Genomic DNA, 13,416 nt, shown 5'->3' on the forward strand with positions numbered 1-13,416 from the left:
GCAGTTAACCCACTGTTCCTAGGATGTCATTGAAAATAAGAATTTGTTCTTAACTGACTTGCCTAGTTAAATAAAATAAATAAGCTACATTCTTCCACGGAACACCCTGCTGCAGTGGGAATCTTCACCCCATGTCGCCGACTAAGTTAATCCAACTATAAACCTCCACGAGTGGCCATTACAACCCTTTACAACCCTGGGTTGCGCCCTGGAGAGTACCAACCTCAACGATCCCACCACCCCTATACGTGCTTAGTGAGACAATATAACCTTAAAACAACTCAATTATATAAACAATATATTTATTTGACCATCTCGAAACCCACCGTACCTTCTCCGCTGTGCAATCTGGTTTCCGAGCTGGTCACGGGTGCACCTCAGCCACGTTCAAGGTACTAAACAATATCATAACCGCCATCGATAAAAGACAGTACTGTGCAGCCGTCTTCATCGACCTGGCCAAGGCTTTCGACTCTGTCAATCACCATATTCTTATCGGCAGACTCAGTAGCCTCGGTTTTTCTAATGACTGCCTTGCCTGGTTCACCAACTACTTTGCAGACAGAGTTCAGTGTGTCAAATCGGAGGGCATGTTGTCCGGTCCTATGGCAGTCTCTATGGGGGTGCCGCAGGGTTCAATTCTCAGGCCGACTCTTTTCTCTGTATATATCAATGATGTTGCTCTTGCTGCGGGCGATTCCCCGATCCACCTCTACACAGACAACACCATTCTGTATACTTCTTGCCCTTCCTTGGAAACTGTGCTATCTAACCTACAAACGAGCTTCAATGCCATACAACACTCCTTCTGTGGCCTCCAACTGCTCTTAAACACTAGTAAAACCAAATGCATGCTTTTCAACCGTTCGCTGCCTGCACCCGCACGCCCGACTAGCATCACCACCCTGGATGGTTCCGACCTAGAATATGTGGACATCTATAAGTACCTAGGTGTCTGGCTAGACTGTAAACTCTCCTTCCAGACTCATATCAAACATCTCCAATCCAAAATCAAATCTAGAATCGGCTTTCTATTTCGCAACAAAGCCTCCTTCACTCACGCCACCAAACTTACCCTAGCAAAACTGACTATCCTACCGATCCTCGACTTTGGCGATGTCATCTACAAAATAGCTTCCAATACTCTACTCAGCAAACTGGATGCAGTTTATCACAGTGCCATCCGCTTTGTTACTAAAGCACCTTATACCACCCACCACTGCGACCTGTATGCTCTAGTCGGCTGGCCCTCGCTACATATTCGTCGCCAGACCCACTGGCTCCAGGTCATCTACAAGTCCATGCTAGGTAAAGCTCCGCCTTATCTCAGTTCACTGGTCACGATGGCAACCCCCACCCGTAGCACACGCTCCAGCAGGTGTATCTCACTGATCATGCAAAAATCGTTGAAGTTGGAGACTTTTACTCCCTCACCAACTTTAAACATCTGCTATCTGAGCAGCTAACCGATCGCTGCAGCTGTACATAGTCCATCGGTAAATAGCCCACCCAATTTACCTACCTCATCCCCATACTGTTTTTATTTATTTACTTTTCTTCTCTTTTGCACACCAGTATCTCTACCTGCACATGAACATCTGATCATTTACCACTCCAGTGTTAATCTGCTAAATTGTAATTATTCACCTACCTCCTCATGCCTTTTGCACACAATGTATATCGACTCTATTTTTCTTTTTTTCTACTGTGTTATTGACTTGTTTATTGTTTACTCCATGTGTAACTCTGGGTTGTTGTCTGTTCACACTGCTATGCTTTATCTTGGCCAGGTCGCAGTTGTAAATGAGAACTTGTTCTCAACTAGCCTACCTGGTTAAATAAATGTGAAATAAAATAAATACAAATGTATACACACCGAAACCCTATAGAGTGAAAATAATACCAGTCGCTCCCACAATCGCTCCTACTTCCCGACTCACACCCAGCATGCACTCTGACAAGAGAGAGCAAGAGAGCAAGAAAGAGAATGCGAGAGAGAGAGAGAGAGGGCGAGAGAGAGATTTGAGAAATAGGGAGAGAGAGAATGAGGAGGAATGATGCTAAAGGGATGGAGAGGCTGAGTCACAACCTTCAAGGTGTGTGTGTACTTGAGTGTGTGTATGTGTGTGTGTGTGTATGTGTGCGTGAGTTCTCTCATGCATGTGTGTGTGTATGTTGACAGAGCTGGGCAGCAGGGATGACACGTCCCCTGGTCTCTGGTCTCCTCTCTCTCTGACAGACAGAGACAGACAGCTCAATCCCAGGGGAGCAGGATCTGGCAACGATCAAATGGAATGTGACAGACGGAGCACACAGTTATCGATTACACTCCAGCTAGCATCACAGCTCTCTCTGTGTGTGTGTCTCTCTCTCTCTCTCCCTCTCTCTTTCTCTCTCTCTCTCTCTTGCGCTCTTTCTCTCTCTTGCGCGCTCTCTCGCTCTGACTCTCTCACGCTCTCTCTTGCTCTCACTCTCTCTCTGTTCTTCTCTCAGATAGTACATGCATACAGCTGTCTTCTCTCATCTTTGATTTGCATCTACATATCTCCTCTTGTCGCACACGCCCTCTTCACTTTTTGGTGCTACCTCCATTTATCTTATCCTCTGCTCTTCTTCCCCTTCTTCTTACTCAATCTCCAGGCCACACTATAGGTCACCCTGTCATTTGATGCTCAGTGAGCTGAGTGTACCCCATGCTACGGGCCAGAGACAGGGGGGCAGAGAGAGAGAAGGAGGGGCAGAGAGAGATAGGAGGAGGGGAGAGAGAGGACGAGGGAGGGAGAGATAGGGAATGGGAGGGAGAGAGAGAAATGATCAAATATACAGACAACAAATTCCAACTGGCTATACTAAAACTCTTTAACATCATACTTAGCTCTGGCATCTTCCCCAATATTTGGAACCAAGGACTGATCACCCCAATCCACAAAAGTGGAGACAAATTTGACCCCAATAACTACCGTGGAATATGTGTCAACAGTAACCTTGGGAAAATCCTCTGCATTATCATTAACAGCAGACTCGTACACTTCCTCAATGAAAACAATGTACTGAGCAAATGTCAAATTGGCTTTTTACCAAATTACCATACAACAGACCATGTATTCACCCTGCACACCCTAATTTACAACCAAACAAACCAAAACAAAGGCAAAGTCTTCTCATGCTTTGTTGATTTCAAAAAAGCCTTCGACTCAATCTGGCATGAGGGTCTGCTATACAAACTGATGGAAAGTGGTGTTGGGGGTAAAACATACGACATTATAAAATCCATGTACACAAACAACAAGTGTGCGGTTAAAATTGGCAAAAAACACACACATTTCTTCACACAGGGTCGTGGGGTTAGACAGGGATGCAGCTTAAGCCCCACCCTCTTCAACATATATATCAACGAATTGGCGCGGGCACTAGAAAAGTCTGCAGCACCCGGCCTCCCCCTGCTAGAATCTGAAGTCAAATGTCTGCTGTTTGCTGATGATCTGGTGCTTCTGTCACCAACCAAGGAGGGCCTACAGCAGCACCTAGATCTTATGCACAGATTCTGTCAGACCTGGGCCCTGACAGTAAATCTCAGTAAGACCAAAATAATGGTGTTCCAAAAAAGGTCCAGTCACCAGGACCACAAAAACAAATTCCATCTAGACACTGTTGCCCTAGAGCACACAAAAAACTATACATACCTTGGCCTAAACATCAGCGCCACAGGTAACTTCCACAAAGCTGTGAACGATCTGAGAGACAAGGCAAGAAGGGCATTCTATGCCATCAAAAGAAACATACATTTCAATATACCAATTAGGATTTGGCTAAAAATACTTGAATCAGTCATAGAGCCCATTGCCCTTTATGTTTGTGAGGTCTGGGGTCCGCTCACCAACCAAGACTTCACAAAATGGGACAAACACCAAACTGAGACTCTGCACGCAGAATTCTGCAAAAAATATCCTCCGTGTACAACGTAGAACACCAAATAATGCATGCAGAGCAGAATTAGGCCGATACCCACTAATTATCAAAATCCAGAAAAGAGCTGTTAAATTCTACAACCACCTAAAAGGAAGCGATTCACAAACCTTCCATAACAAAGCCATCACCTACAGAGAGATGAACCTGGAGAAGAGTCCCCTAAGCAAGCTGGTCCTGGGCTCTGTTCACAAACACAAACACACACTACAGAGCCCCAGGACAGCAGCACAATTAGACCCAACCAAATCATGAGAAAACAAAAAGAGAATTACTTAACACATTGGAAAGAATTAACAAAAAACAGAGCAAACTAGAATGCTATTTGGCCCTACACAGAGAGTACACAGCGGCAGAATACCTGACCACTGTGACTGACCCAAAATGAAGGAAAGATTTGACTATGTACAGACTCAGTGAGCATAGCCTTGCTATTGAGAAAGGCCGCCGTAGGCAGACATGGCTCTCAAGAGAAGACAGGCTATGTGCTCACTGCCCACAAAATGAGGTGGAAACTGAGCTGCACTTCCTAACCTCCTGCCCAATGTATGACCATATTAGAGAGACATATTTCCCTCAGATTACACAGATCCACAAAGAATTCGAAAACAAATCCAATTTTGAAAAACTCCCATATCTATTGGGTGAAATTCCACAGTGTGCCATCACAGCAGCAAGATTTGTGACCTGTTGCCACGAGAAAAGGGCAACCAGTGAAGAACAAACACCATTGTAAATACAACCCATATTTATGCTTATTTATTTTATCTTGTGTCCTTTAACCATTTGTACATTGTTAAAACACTGTATATATATAATATGACATTTGTAATGTCTTTACTGTTTTGAAACTTCTGTATGTGTAATGTTTACTGTTAATTTTTGTTGTTTTTCACTTTATATATTCACTTTGTATGTTGTCTACCTCACTTGCTTTGGCAATGTTAACACATGTTTCCCATGCCAATAAAGCCCTTGAATTGAATTGAATTGAATTGAATTGAGAGAGAGGGAGGGAGAGAGAAGGAGGGGCAGAGAGAGAGAAGGAGGGGCAGAGAGAGAGAGAGGGAGAGAGGAGGGAGAGAGAGAGGGAGAGAGGAGGGAGAGAGAGAGAGGAGGGGGAAAGAGAGAGAGAGAGGGAGGGAGGGATAGAGAGAGAGAGAGAGAAGGAGGGGCAGAGAGAGGGAGAGATAAAATGAGGGGCAGAGAGAGATTGATGGAATGAAAGGAAAAGTATTATAAAAAAAATATATTCCTGAAATGTAAATAAATCCTGGAGGGCAAACGAGAGGGAATTCAATTTACCGCAACGAGTGAGCAAGAACGGGTCAATCAGATATACTGTTTATCACAGCCGGATAGGATTACTGATAAATCACTGCACACGCACCCACGCACACACAGAGTCATACACACATACACACAGACCCACGCACACACAGAGTCTTACACACACACACACAGACTCATACACACATACACACAGACCCACACAAACACACACACAGACTCACGAGGGAGAGAGAAGTAGAGAGTGATAGAGGGAGAGAGAAGTAGAGAGTGATAGAGGGAGAGAGAAGTCAGAGACGCAAACTCGGTCTCAACCTTTAAGTCTTTACTGAAGACTCATCTCTTCAGTGGGTCATATGATTGAGTGTAGTCTGGCCCAGGAGTGGGAAGGTGAACGGAAAGGCTCTGGAGCAACGAACCGCCCTTGCTGTCTCTGCCTGGCCGGTTCCCCTCTTTCCACTGGGATTCTCTGCCTCTAACCCTATTTCAGGGGCTGAGTCACTGGCTTATTGGGGCTCTCTCATGCCGTCCCTGGAGGGGGTGCGTCACCTGAGTGGGTTGATTCACTGATGTGGTCGTCCTGTCTGGGTTGGCGCCCCCCCTTGGGTTGTGCCATGGTGGAGATCTTTGTGGGCTATACTCAGCCTTGTCTCAGGATGGTAAGTTGGTGGTTGAAGATATCCCTCTAGTGGTGTGGGGGCTGTGCTTTGGCAAAGTGGGTGGGGTTATATCCTTCCTGTTTGGCCCTGTCCGGGGGTGTCCCTGGATGGGGCCACAGTGTCTCCTGATCCCTCCTGTCTCAGCCTCCAGTATTTATGCTGCAGTAGTTTATGTGTCGGGGGCTAGGGTCAGTTTGTTATATCTGGAGTACTTCTCCTGTCCTATTCGGGGTCCTGTGTGAATTTAAGTGTGCTTTCTCGAATTCTCTCTTTCTCTCTTTCTTTCTCTCTCTCAGAGGACCTGAGCCCTAGGACCATGCCCCAGGACTACCTGACATGATGACTCCTTGCTGTCCCCAGTCCACCTGGCCGTGCTGCTGCTCCAGTTTCAACTGTTCTCCCTTATTATTATTTGACCATGCTGGTCATTTATGAACATTTGAACATCTTGGCCATGTTCTGTTATAATCTCCACCCGGCACAGCCAGAAGAGGACTGGCCACCCCACATATCCTGGTTCCTCTCTAGGTTTCTTCCTAGGTTTTGGCCTTTCTAGGGAGTTTTTCCTAGCCACCGTGCTTCTACACCTGCATTGCTTGCTGTTTGGGGATTTAGGCTGGGTTTCTGTACAGCACTTTGAGATATCAGCTGATGTACGAAGGGCTATATAAATAAATTTGATTTGATTTGATTTGATTAGAGAGTGATAGAGGGAGAGAGAAGTAGAGAGTGATAGAGGGAGAGAGAAGTAGAGAGTGATAGAGGGAGAGAGAAGTAGAGAGTGACAGAGGGAGAGAGAAGTAGAGAGTGACAGAGGGAGAGAAAAAATAAAAACAGATGAAAAAGAGGGGAGGGAAGGTCTCTCGTCATTTAATTGGGTTGAATTATATGCTGATTTAGCTATATAATTGGTAGGCATGTCAGTGAAGGATAATTGAATTGAAAGAAAGAAAGAAAGAAAGAACAGGGGAGAGATGGTGAGAAAGTGTATGTGTGTGTGTGTCTGGCTCAGAGAGAAAGGCTGCGTGGAAACTGCCCTCCATGTCAGCCTTTGTGTGTGCGAGATTGTGGTTGCATGTGTGTGTGTGTATGCGCGTGTGTGCTCATGTCCTATGGTGCAATGTAATTCACCAGGGCCAACACAAACATGTTCTCCAGTCAGCTCCACTACTCTCTAGATCAGGTCATTTATGACTGTGTTAGGCTAGGGAGACACAACACTGTCACACACACACACACACAACCCTCAAAAATAGCAGGCAAGCCTACAGGAATGTTTATACCAGGGGTTCTCAAAGTGGGGTCCCCAGATCTCAAAATATAAAAACAACTATTTCAACTTAATACTTTTTGTTTAGATGAATACACTGTCATTTAAGATTTAAAACTATAACATTTTTCTTTGCCTCATGGAAAATGTGTAGAATTGCAGGGATTTAGGTTTAACACCATAGAACCCCTGGGCCTCGATGGTCTCCCCCTTCAAGTTAATGAGCAGTCATTCTAACTGCAACATTCTAACAGTGTAATTAATACATTTCATATAAAAGCTAACGCAAAAATAATGATTTGGTTGTGTTTATGAAGGCCTTGGGTAACATTAGAATACAATGTTAATTACATTTCCAATAACACAATAGCATTTTAGTTTCTGTTACTGTAGGCTTTATGTAATAACACAAAAACACACAAAACAGTGTTCAAGTTTTCAATCAATTGGTGTTCTATCATTTTCATTTGCTTGACACACTTTGACCTATGTTTGTTTGTAGTTCGTAATAGTTTCTGGTTTTCTCTTTATTGTGTCCCCGTCGTCTTGTCATTCTTCAGCACCATTGTGGAGTACAACGGCTGTGCAGGTGCCTTATTTTGCGCAGAGGGATGGAGCTCCCGTCTCACTTTGTTCATGGTGCCGGCAAGACTTGTTAGAGTTAAAGCACCAAGAACAACAGTCACCTCTGTCACGTGACAAAATCTGTAGAATCGCAGGAAATTAGCTTGAAAAACGTTCCTTCCCAGGACCGAGACTTGGTTTGTCCGGCCATGCACTGCCAAAGTCATAATAAAACCCCTTGTATGCTATTTTACACTCCAGGTGTGTTCTGATTATGAGGGGGTCCCCGATGAAGCTGGCATCACAAAAGGGGTCCCCTGATAACTTCAGGTTTATACAATGTCAGTGAAACCATCACAGGAGCTGGAAACCCCCCCACCTTTCCTTCTCCAAAGCCATACTGTCTACATAAATATATACATATGAGCTTGTGTACAATGCACATGCTTACTGAATGGATGAATTTATTATTCAATGACAGAAATGAATGGAGTGATTTAGCCACGGACTGTAAATGTTTCCTATGGGGAAATTACATATGTTTTCAAGCATGAAGGGCAGGCAGGCTCTTTCACAGTCTCAACACAGAGGCTGGGGCTGGGACTGGGGCTGGGACTGGGGCTGGGGCTGGGACTGGGGCTGGGACTGGGGCTGGGACTGGGGCTGGGGCTGGGACTGGGGCTGGGACTGGGGCTGGGGCTGGGGCTGGGGCTGGGGCTGGGACTGGGGCTGGGGCTGGGGCTGGGGCTGGGGCTGGGGCTGGGGCTGGGGCTGGGACTGGGGCTGGGACTGGGGCTGGGGCTGGGACTGGGGCTGGGGCTGGGGCTGGGGCTGGGGCTGGGGCTGGGGCTGGGGCTGGGACTGGGACTGGGGCTGGGGCTGGGGCTGGGGCTGGGACTGGGGCTGGGGCTGGGGCTGGGGCTGGGACTGGGACTGGGACTGGGACTGGGGGGGCTGGGGCTGGGGCTGGAGTGGCACATCTAGCCTTGTAGCTGGTCACTGACATACAGCAACGTCAGAACCAATAGAGTCAGAAACCAAGACACAAAATAAAATGACACTTTATATACTGTAGGTTTACAATAACTAGGAACATGCAAACTGATTTAAGTTATTATGGTAGTATTCTGATTAGTACATATACAGTAACATAATAGTATTCTGATTAGTATATATACAGTAACATAATAGTATTCTGATTATACATATACAGTAACATAATAGTATTCTGATTAGTACATATACAGTAACATAATAGTATTCTGATTAGTACATATACAGTAACATAATAGTATTCTGATTAGTACATATACAGTAACATAATAGTATTCTGATTAGTACATATACAGTAACATAATAGTATTCTGATTAGTACATATACAGTAACATAATAGTATTCTGATTAGTACATATACAGTAACATAATAGTATTCTGATTAGTACATATACAGTAACATAATAGTATTCTGATTAGTACATATACAGTAACATAATAGTATTCTGATTAGTACATATACAGTAACATAATAGTATTCTGATTATTACATATACAGTAACATAATAGTATTCTGATTAGTACATATACAGTAACATAATAGTATTCTGATTAGTACATATACAGTAACATTAACATATACAGTAACATAATAGTATTCTGATTAGTACATATACAGTAACATAATAGTATTCTGATTAGTACATATACAGTAACATAATAGTATTCTGATTAGTACATATACAGTAACATAATAGTATTCTGATTAGTACATATACAGTAACATAATAGTATTCTGATTAGTATATATACAGTAACATAATAGTATTCTGATTAGTATATATACAGTAACATAATAGTATTCTGATTAGTAACATATAGTATTCATTAGTAATACATAATAGTATTCTGATTAGTATATATACAGTAACATAATAGTATTCTGATTAGTACATATACAGTAACATAATAGTATTCTGATTAGTACATATACAGTAACATAATAGTATTCTGATTAGTACATATACAGTAACATAATAGTATTCTGATTAGTACATATACAGTAACATAATAGTATTCTGATTAGTAACATAATACATTAGTAACATAATAGTATTCTGATTAGTACATATACAGTAACATAATAGTATTCTGATTAGTACATATACAGTAACATAATAGTATTCTGATTAGTACATATACAGTAACATAATAGTATTCTGATTAGTACATATACAGTAACATAATAGTATTCTGATTAGTACATATACAGTAACATAATAGTATTCTGATTAGTACATATACAGTAACATAATAGTATTCTGATTAGTACATATACAGTAACATAATAGTATTCTGATTAGTACATATACAGTAACATAATAGTATTCTGATTAGTACATATACAGTAACATGATAGTATAATAGTATTCTGATTAGTCAGTCCTGATTGAAATGTAAACATAATTAGTCATCATTGATAAAAATTCCCTTAACGTCAACCTGACATAAAATCACTATATTGTGAGGCACAATGTTTTCAGTAACAGGCTTTTTCTTGTTTCAAGTATGTTTAATGATAAAAAGTACAATATATCCTTGTTTACATGTACAACTATGGAGCATATATATATATATATAATTGTACAATTTGTTATTCAACATGTGTGTCCAGTGTGTGTTTGCGAGTCCAGTGTGTGTGTGTCCAGTGTGTGTGTGTGTGTTTGTCCAGTGTGTGTGTGTATGTGTGTGCTTGTTTGTCCAGTGTGTGTGTGTGTTTGTTTATCCAGTGTGTGTCCAGTGTGTGTGTTTGTTTGTGTGTATGTGTTTGTTTGTCCAGTGTGTGTGCCAGTCCAGTGTGTGTGTCCAGTCCAGTGTGTGTGTGTTTGTCCAGTGTGTGTCCTGTGTGTGTTTGTGAGTCCAGTGTGTGTTTGTCTAGTGTGTTTTTGTCCAGTGTGTGTGTGTGTGTCCAGTGTGTTTGTTCAGTGTGTGTGTGTGTTTGTCCAGTGTGTTTGTCCAGAGTGTGTGTGTGTGTGTGTCGAGTGTGTGTGTGTGTGTGTGTGTGTGTTTGCCCAGTGTGTGTGTGTGTGTGTGTTTGCCCAGTGTGTGTGTGTGTGTGTTTGTTTGTCCAGTGTGTGTCCAGTGTGTGTGTGTTTGTGTTATTGTGTGTGTGTGTGTTTGTCCAGTGTGTGTGTGTTTTGTGTCCAGTGTGTGTTTGTCTGTGTGTTTTGTCCAGTGTGTGTGTGTGTGTGTGTGTGTGTGTGTGTTTGTTCAGTGTGTGTGTGTGTCCAGAGTGAGTGTGTGTCCAGTGTGTGTGTGTTTGTCCAGTGTGTGTGTGTGTGTGTTTGCCCAGTGTGTGTGTGTGTGTGTGTGTGTGTCCAGTGTGTGTGTGGGTGCGTGTGTGTGTATCACTGACAGAGAGACACTGAGGAGTCATCACCCCAAACCCCAATCCCTGGATAGAGGGGCTCAGTGAATGTGGAGGTGAATGTGATCAGGTGGGTCAGTGTGTCAGAGGAGGCTCTATAGAAGGACAGAGTGCCGGCTGGCCAGTCCAGATACACTCCTACTCTGTGGGAGCTGGAGGAGGGGACATCTATGGTAGTGGAATTATTATTGTGACAGGCAATGTAACTGTTGTCATCGCAGTACAGACTCCAGGACTTGTTATTCCATCCAAGCCTACAGTCATTATCCCCTCCTCTCCTGTTGATTCCTTTATATGTCACTCCTATAACAGCCCCCATTATCCCACTCCACTCTACCTCCCAGTAACAGCGCCCAGTCAGACCCTCTCTACACAGCACCTGTCTACAGTCCTCAAATCTCTCTGGGTGATCAGGATACGGCTGCTTCTCTCTCCTCCATGTCACCTTTCTGTTCTCCTCAGACAGAGAGAGGCGTCTGTTTACTGAGTTTAGGTCCAGTGTGAGATCACAGACATCTGATGGATGAAACCAGACACAATATTAGAAATCATCATCATTCACATTAGAATGTTAACTCACTTTTCACTAATTCATTTAATGTAGATGTTTCTAGGTATCAAAAGGAGAAGTTAAGGTAACTTGAGACTTATTGAATGATCATATATTATACTGTATGGTAATATAAAACACACTAATTAACAATAATTACACACACACACACATTGTCAAATCAACTCTTTGTAAACTTTGGTGTCCCTGAATTCTGCTTCTGTAGAACTACAGCTGATATTTAATACGACCAAGTCAGTAATGATGGTGGTCTTTGACTTTGACTTAACTTGAATTAAGACTTATTCTTAGTCATATTCATCACAGCAGTCAACACTCACATTTTCTAAGTCCAGGTTTCATTCTGTTCTCTCCACCATGTTCCACACTGTAGCGGTAAGCAGAAGAATAGACAGTCACTGACGGATAGACGTCAACTCACACACACACACACACACACACAGTCAGCATATATCTTTGTCCAAGTGGTGGTCAGAATGTTTGTCTTAACTAGCCTGATAAGTCAAACATGTCTGATATGAACATTGACATAAACGCTCAACATACTTGAGTTTCTCCAGTCTGCAGTGTGGATCCTCCAGTCCAGCAGAGAGCAGTCTGACTCCTGAGTCTCCTGGGTGATTGTAGCTCAGGTCCAGCTCTCTCAGGTGTGAGGGGTTTGACCTCAGAGCTGAGACCAGAGAAGCACAGCCTTCCTCTGTGACTAGACAGCCTGACAGCCTGCAAAGAGTCAAATCATATTAAAACCACACTGATATTCTTTGGTGGTGAAAATAGTGGCAGTATATTTTTTCAACATATTCAGATACGTCCTGAAACGTTCCATATCTTTTCATGTTTTCTTCCAGAATGGTCCTGTATTTGGCTCCATCCATCTTCCCATCAATTTTAACCATCTTCCTTGTCCCTGTTGAAGAAAAGCAGGCCCAAACCATGATGCTGCCACCACCATGTTTGACAGTGGGGATGGTGTGTTCAGGGTGATGGGCTGTGTTGCTTTTACGCCAAACATAACGTTTTGCATTGTTGCCAAAGAGTTCAATTTTGGTTTCATCTGACCAGAGCACCTTCTTCCACATGTTTGGTGTGTCTCCCAGGTGGCTTGTGGCAAACTTTAAACAACACTTTTTATGGATATCTTTAAGAAATGGCTTTCTTCTTGCCACTCTTCCATAAAGGCCAGATTTGTGCAATATACGACTGATTGTTGTCCTATGGACAGAGTCTCCCACCTCAGCTGTAGATCTCTGCAGTTCATCCAGAGTGATCATGGGCCTCTTGGCTGCATCTCTGATCAGTCTTCTCCTTGTATGAGCTGAAAGTTTAGAGGGACGGCCAGGTCTTGGTAGATTTGCAGTGGTCTGATACTCCTTCCATTTCAATATTATCGCTTGCACAGTGCTCCTTGGGATGTTTAAAGCTTGGGAAATCTTTTTGTATCCAAATCCGGCTTTAAACTTCTTCACAACAGTATCTCGGACCTGCCTGGTGTGTTCCTTGTTCTTCATGATGCTCTCTGCGCTTTTAACGGACCTCTGAGACTATCGCAGTGCAGGTGCATTTATACAGAGACTTGATTACACACAGGTGGATTGTATTTATCATCATTAGTCATTTAGGTCAACATTGGATCATTCAGAGATCCTCACTGAACTTCTGGAGAGAGTTTGCTTC

General features: G+C 43.1%; 1 protein-coding gene across 1 annotated transcript; it reads right to left on the minus strand.

Moving 5' to 3' along the window:
- Nucleotides 1–11,140: 11,140 nt before the first annotated feature.
- On the minus strand, nt 11,141–12,340 carry LOC121846726 (stonustoxin subunit beta-like). Its single transcript, XM_042323705.1, has 3 exons — nt 12,289–12,340; nt 12,063–12,109; nt 11,141–11,687 (listed from the first exon to the last, which is right to left on the minus strand). Exons 2-3 carry the CDS (start codon nt 12,082–12,084, stop codon nt 11,152–11,154), a joined length of 558 nt encoding a protein of 185 aa, XP_042179639.1. The 5' UTR covers nt 12,085–12,109; nt 12,289–12,340; the 3' UTR covers nt 11,141–11,151.
- Between the last annotated feature and the right edge of the window lie 1,076 nt (nt 12,341–13,416).

This window comes from Oncorhynchus tshawytscha, linkage group LG06 (genome assembly GCF_018296145.1).
Source record: "Oncorhynchus tshawytscha isolate Ot180627B linkage group LG06, Otsh_v2.0, whole genome shotgun sequence".
NCBI classification, from domain to species: domain Eukaryota; kingdom Metazoa; phylum Chordata; class Actinopteri; order Salmoniformes; family Salmonidae; genus Oncorhynchus; species Oncorhynchus tshawytscha.

Excerpts from the sequence above, each read along its gene's own strand:
- LOC121846726 (XM_042323705.1), bottom strand. The coding sequence starts at position 12,084 with ATGAAACCTGGACTTAGAAAAT. Across the intron at positions 11,688-12,062 it reads GAAACCTGGACTTAGAAAAT|ATGTCTGTGATCTCACACTG; the intron begins GTGAGTGTTGAC and ends TTCATCCATCAG.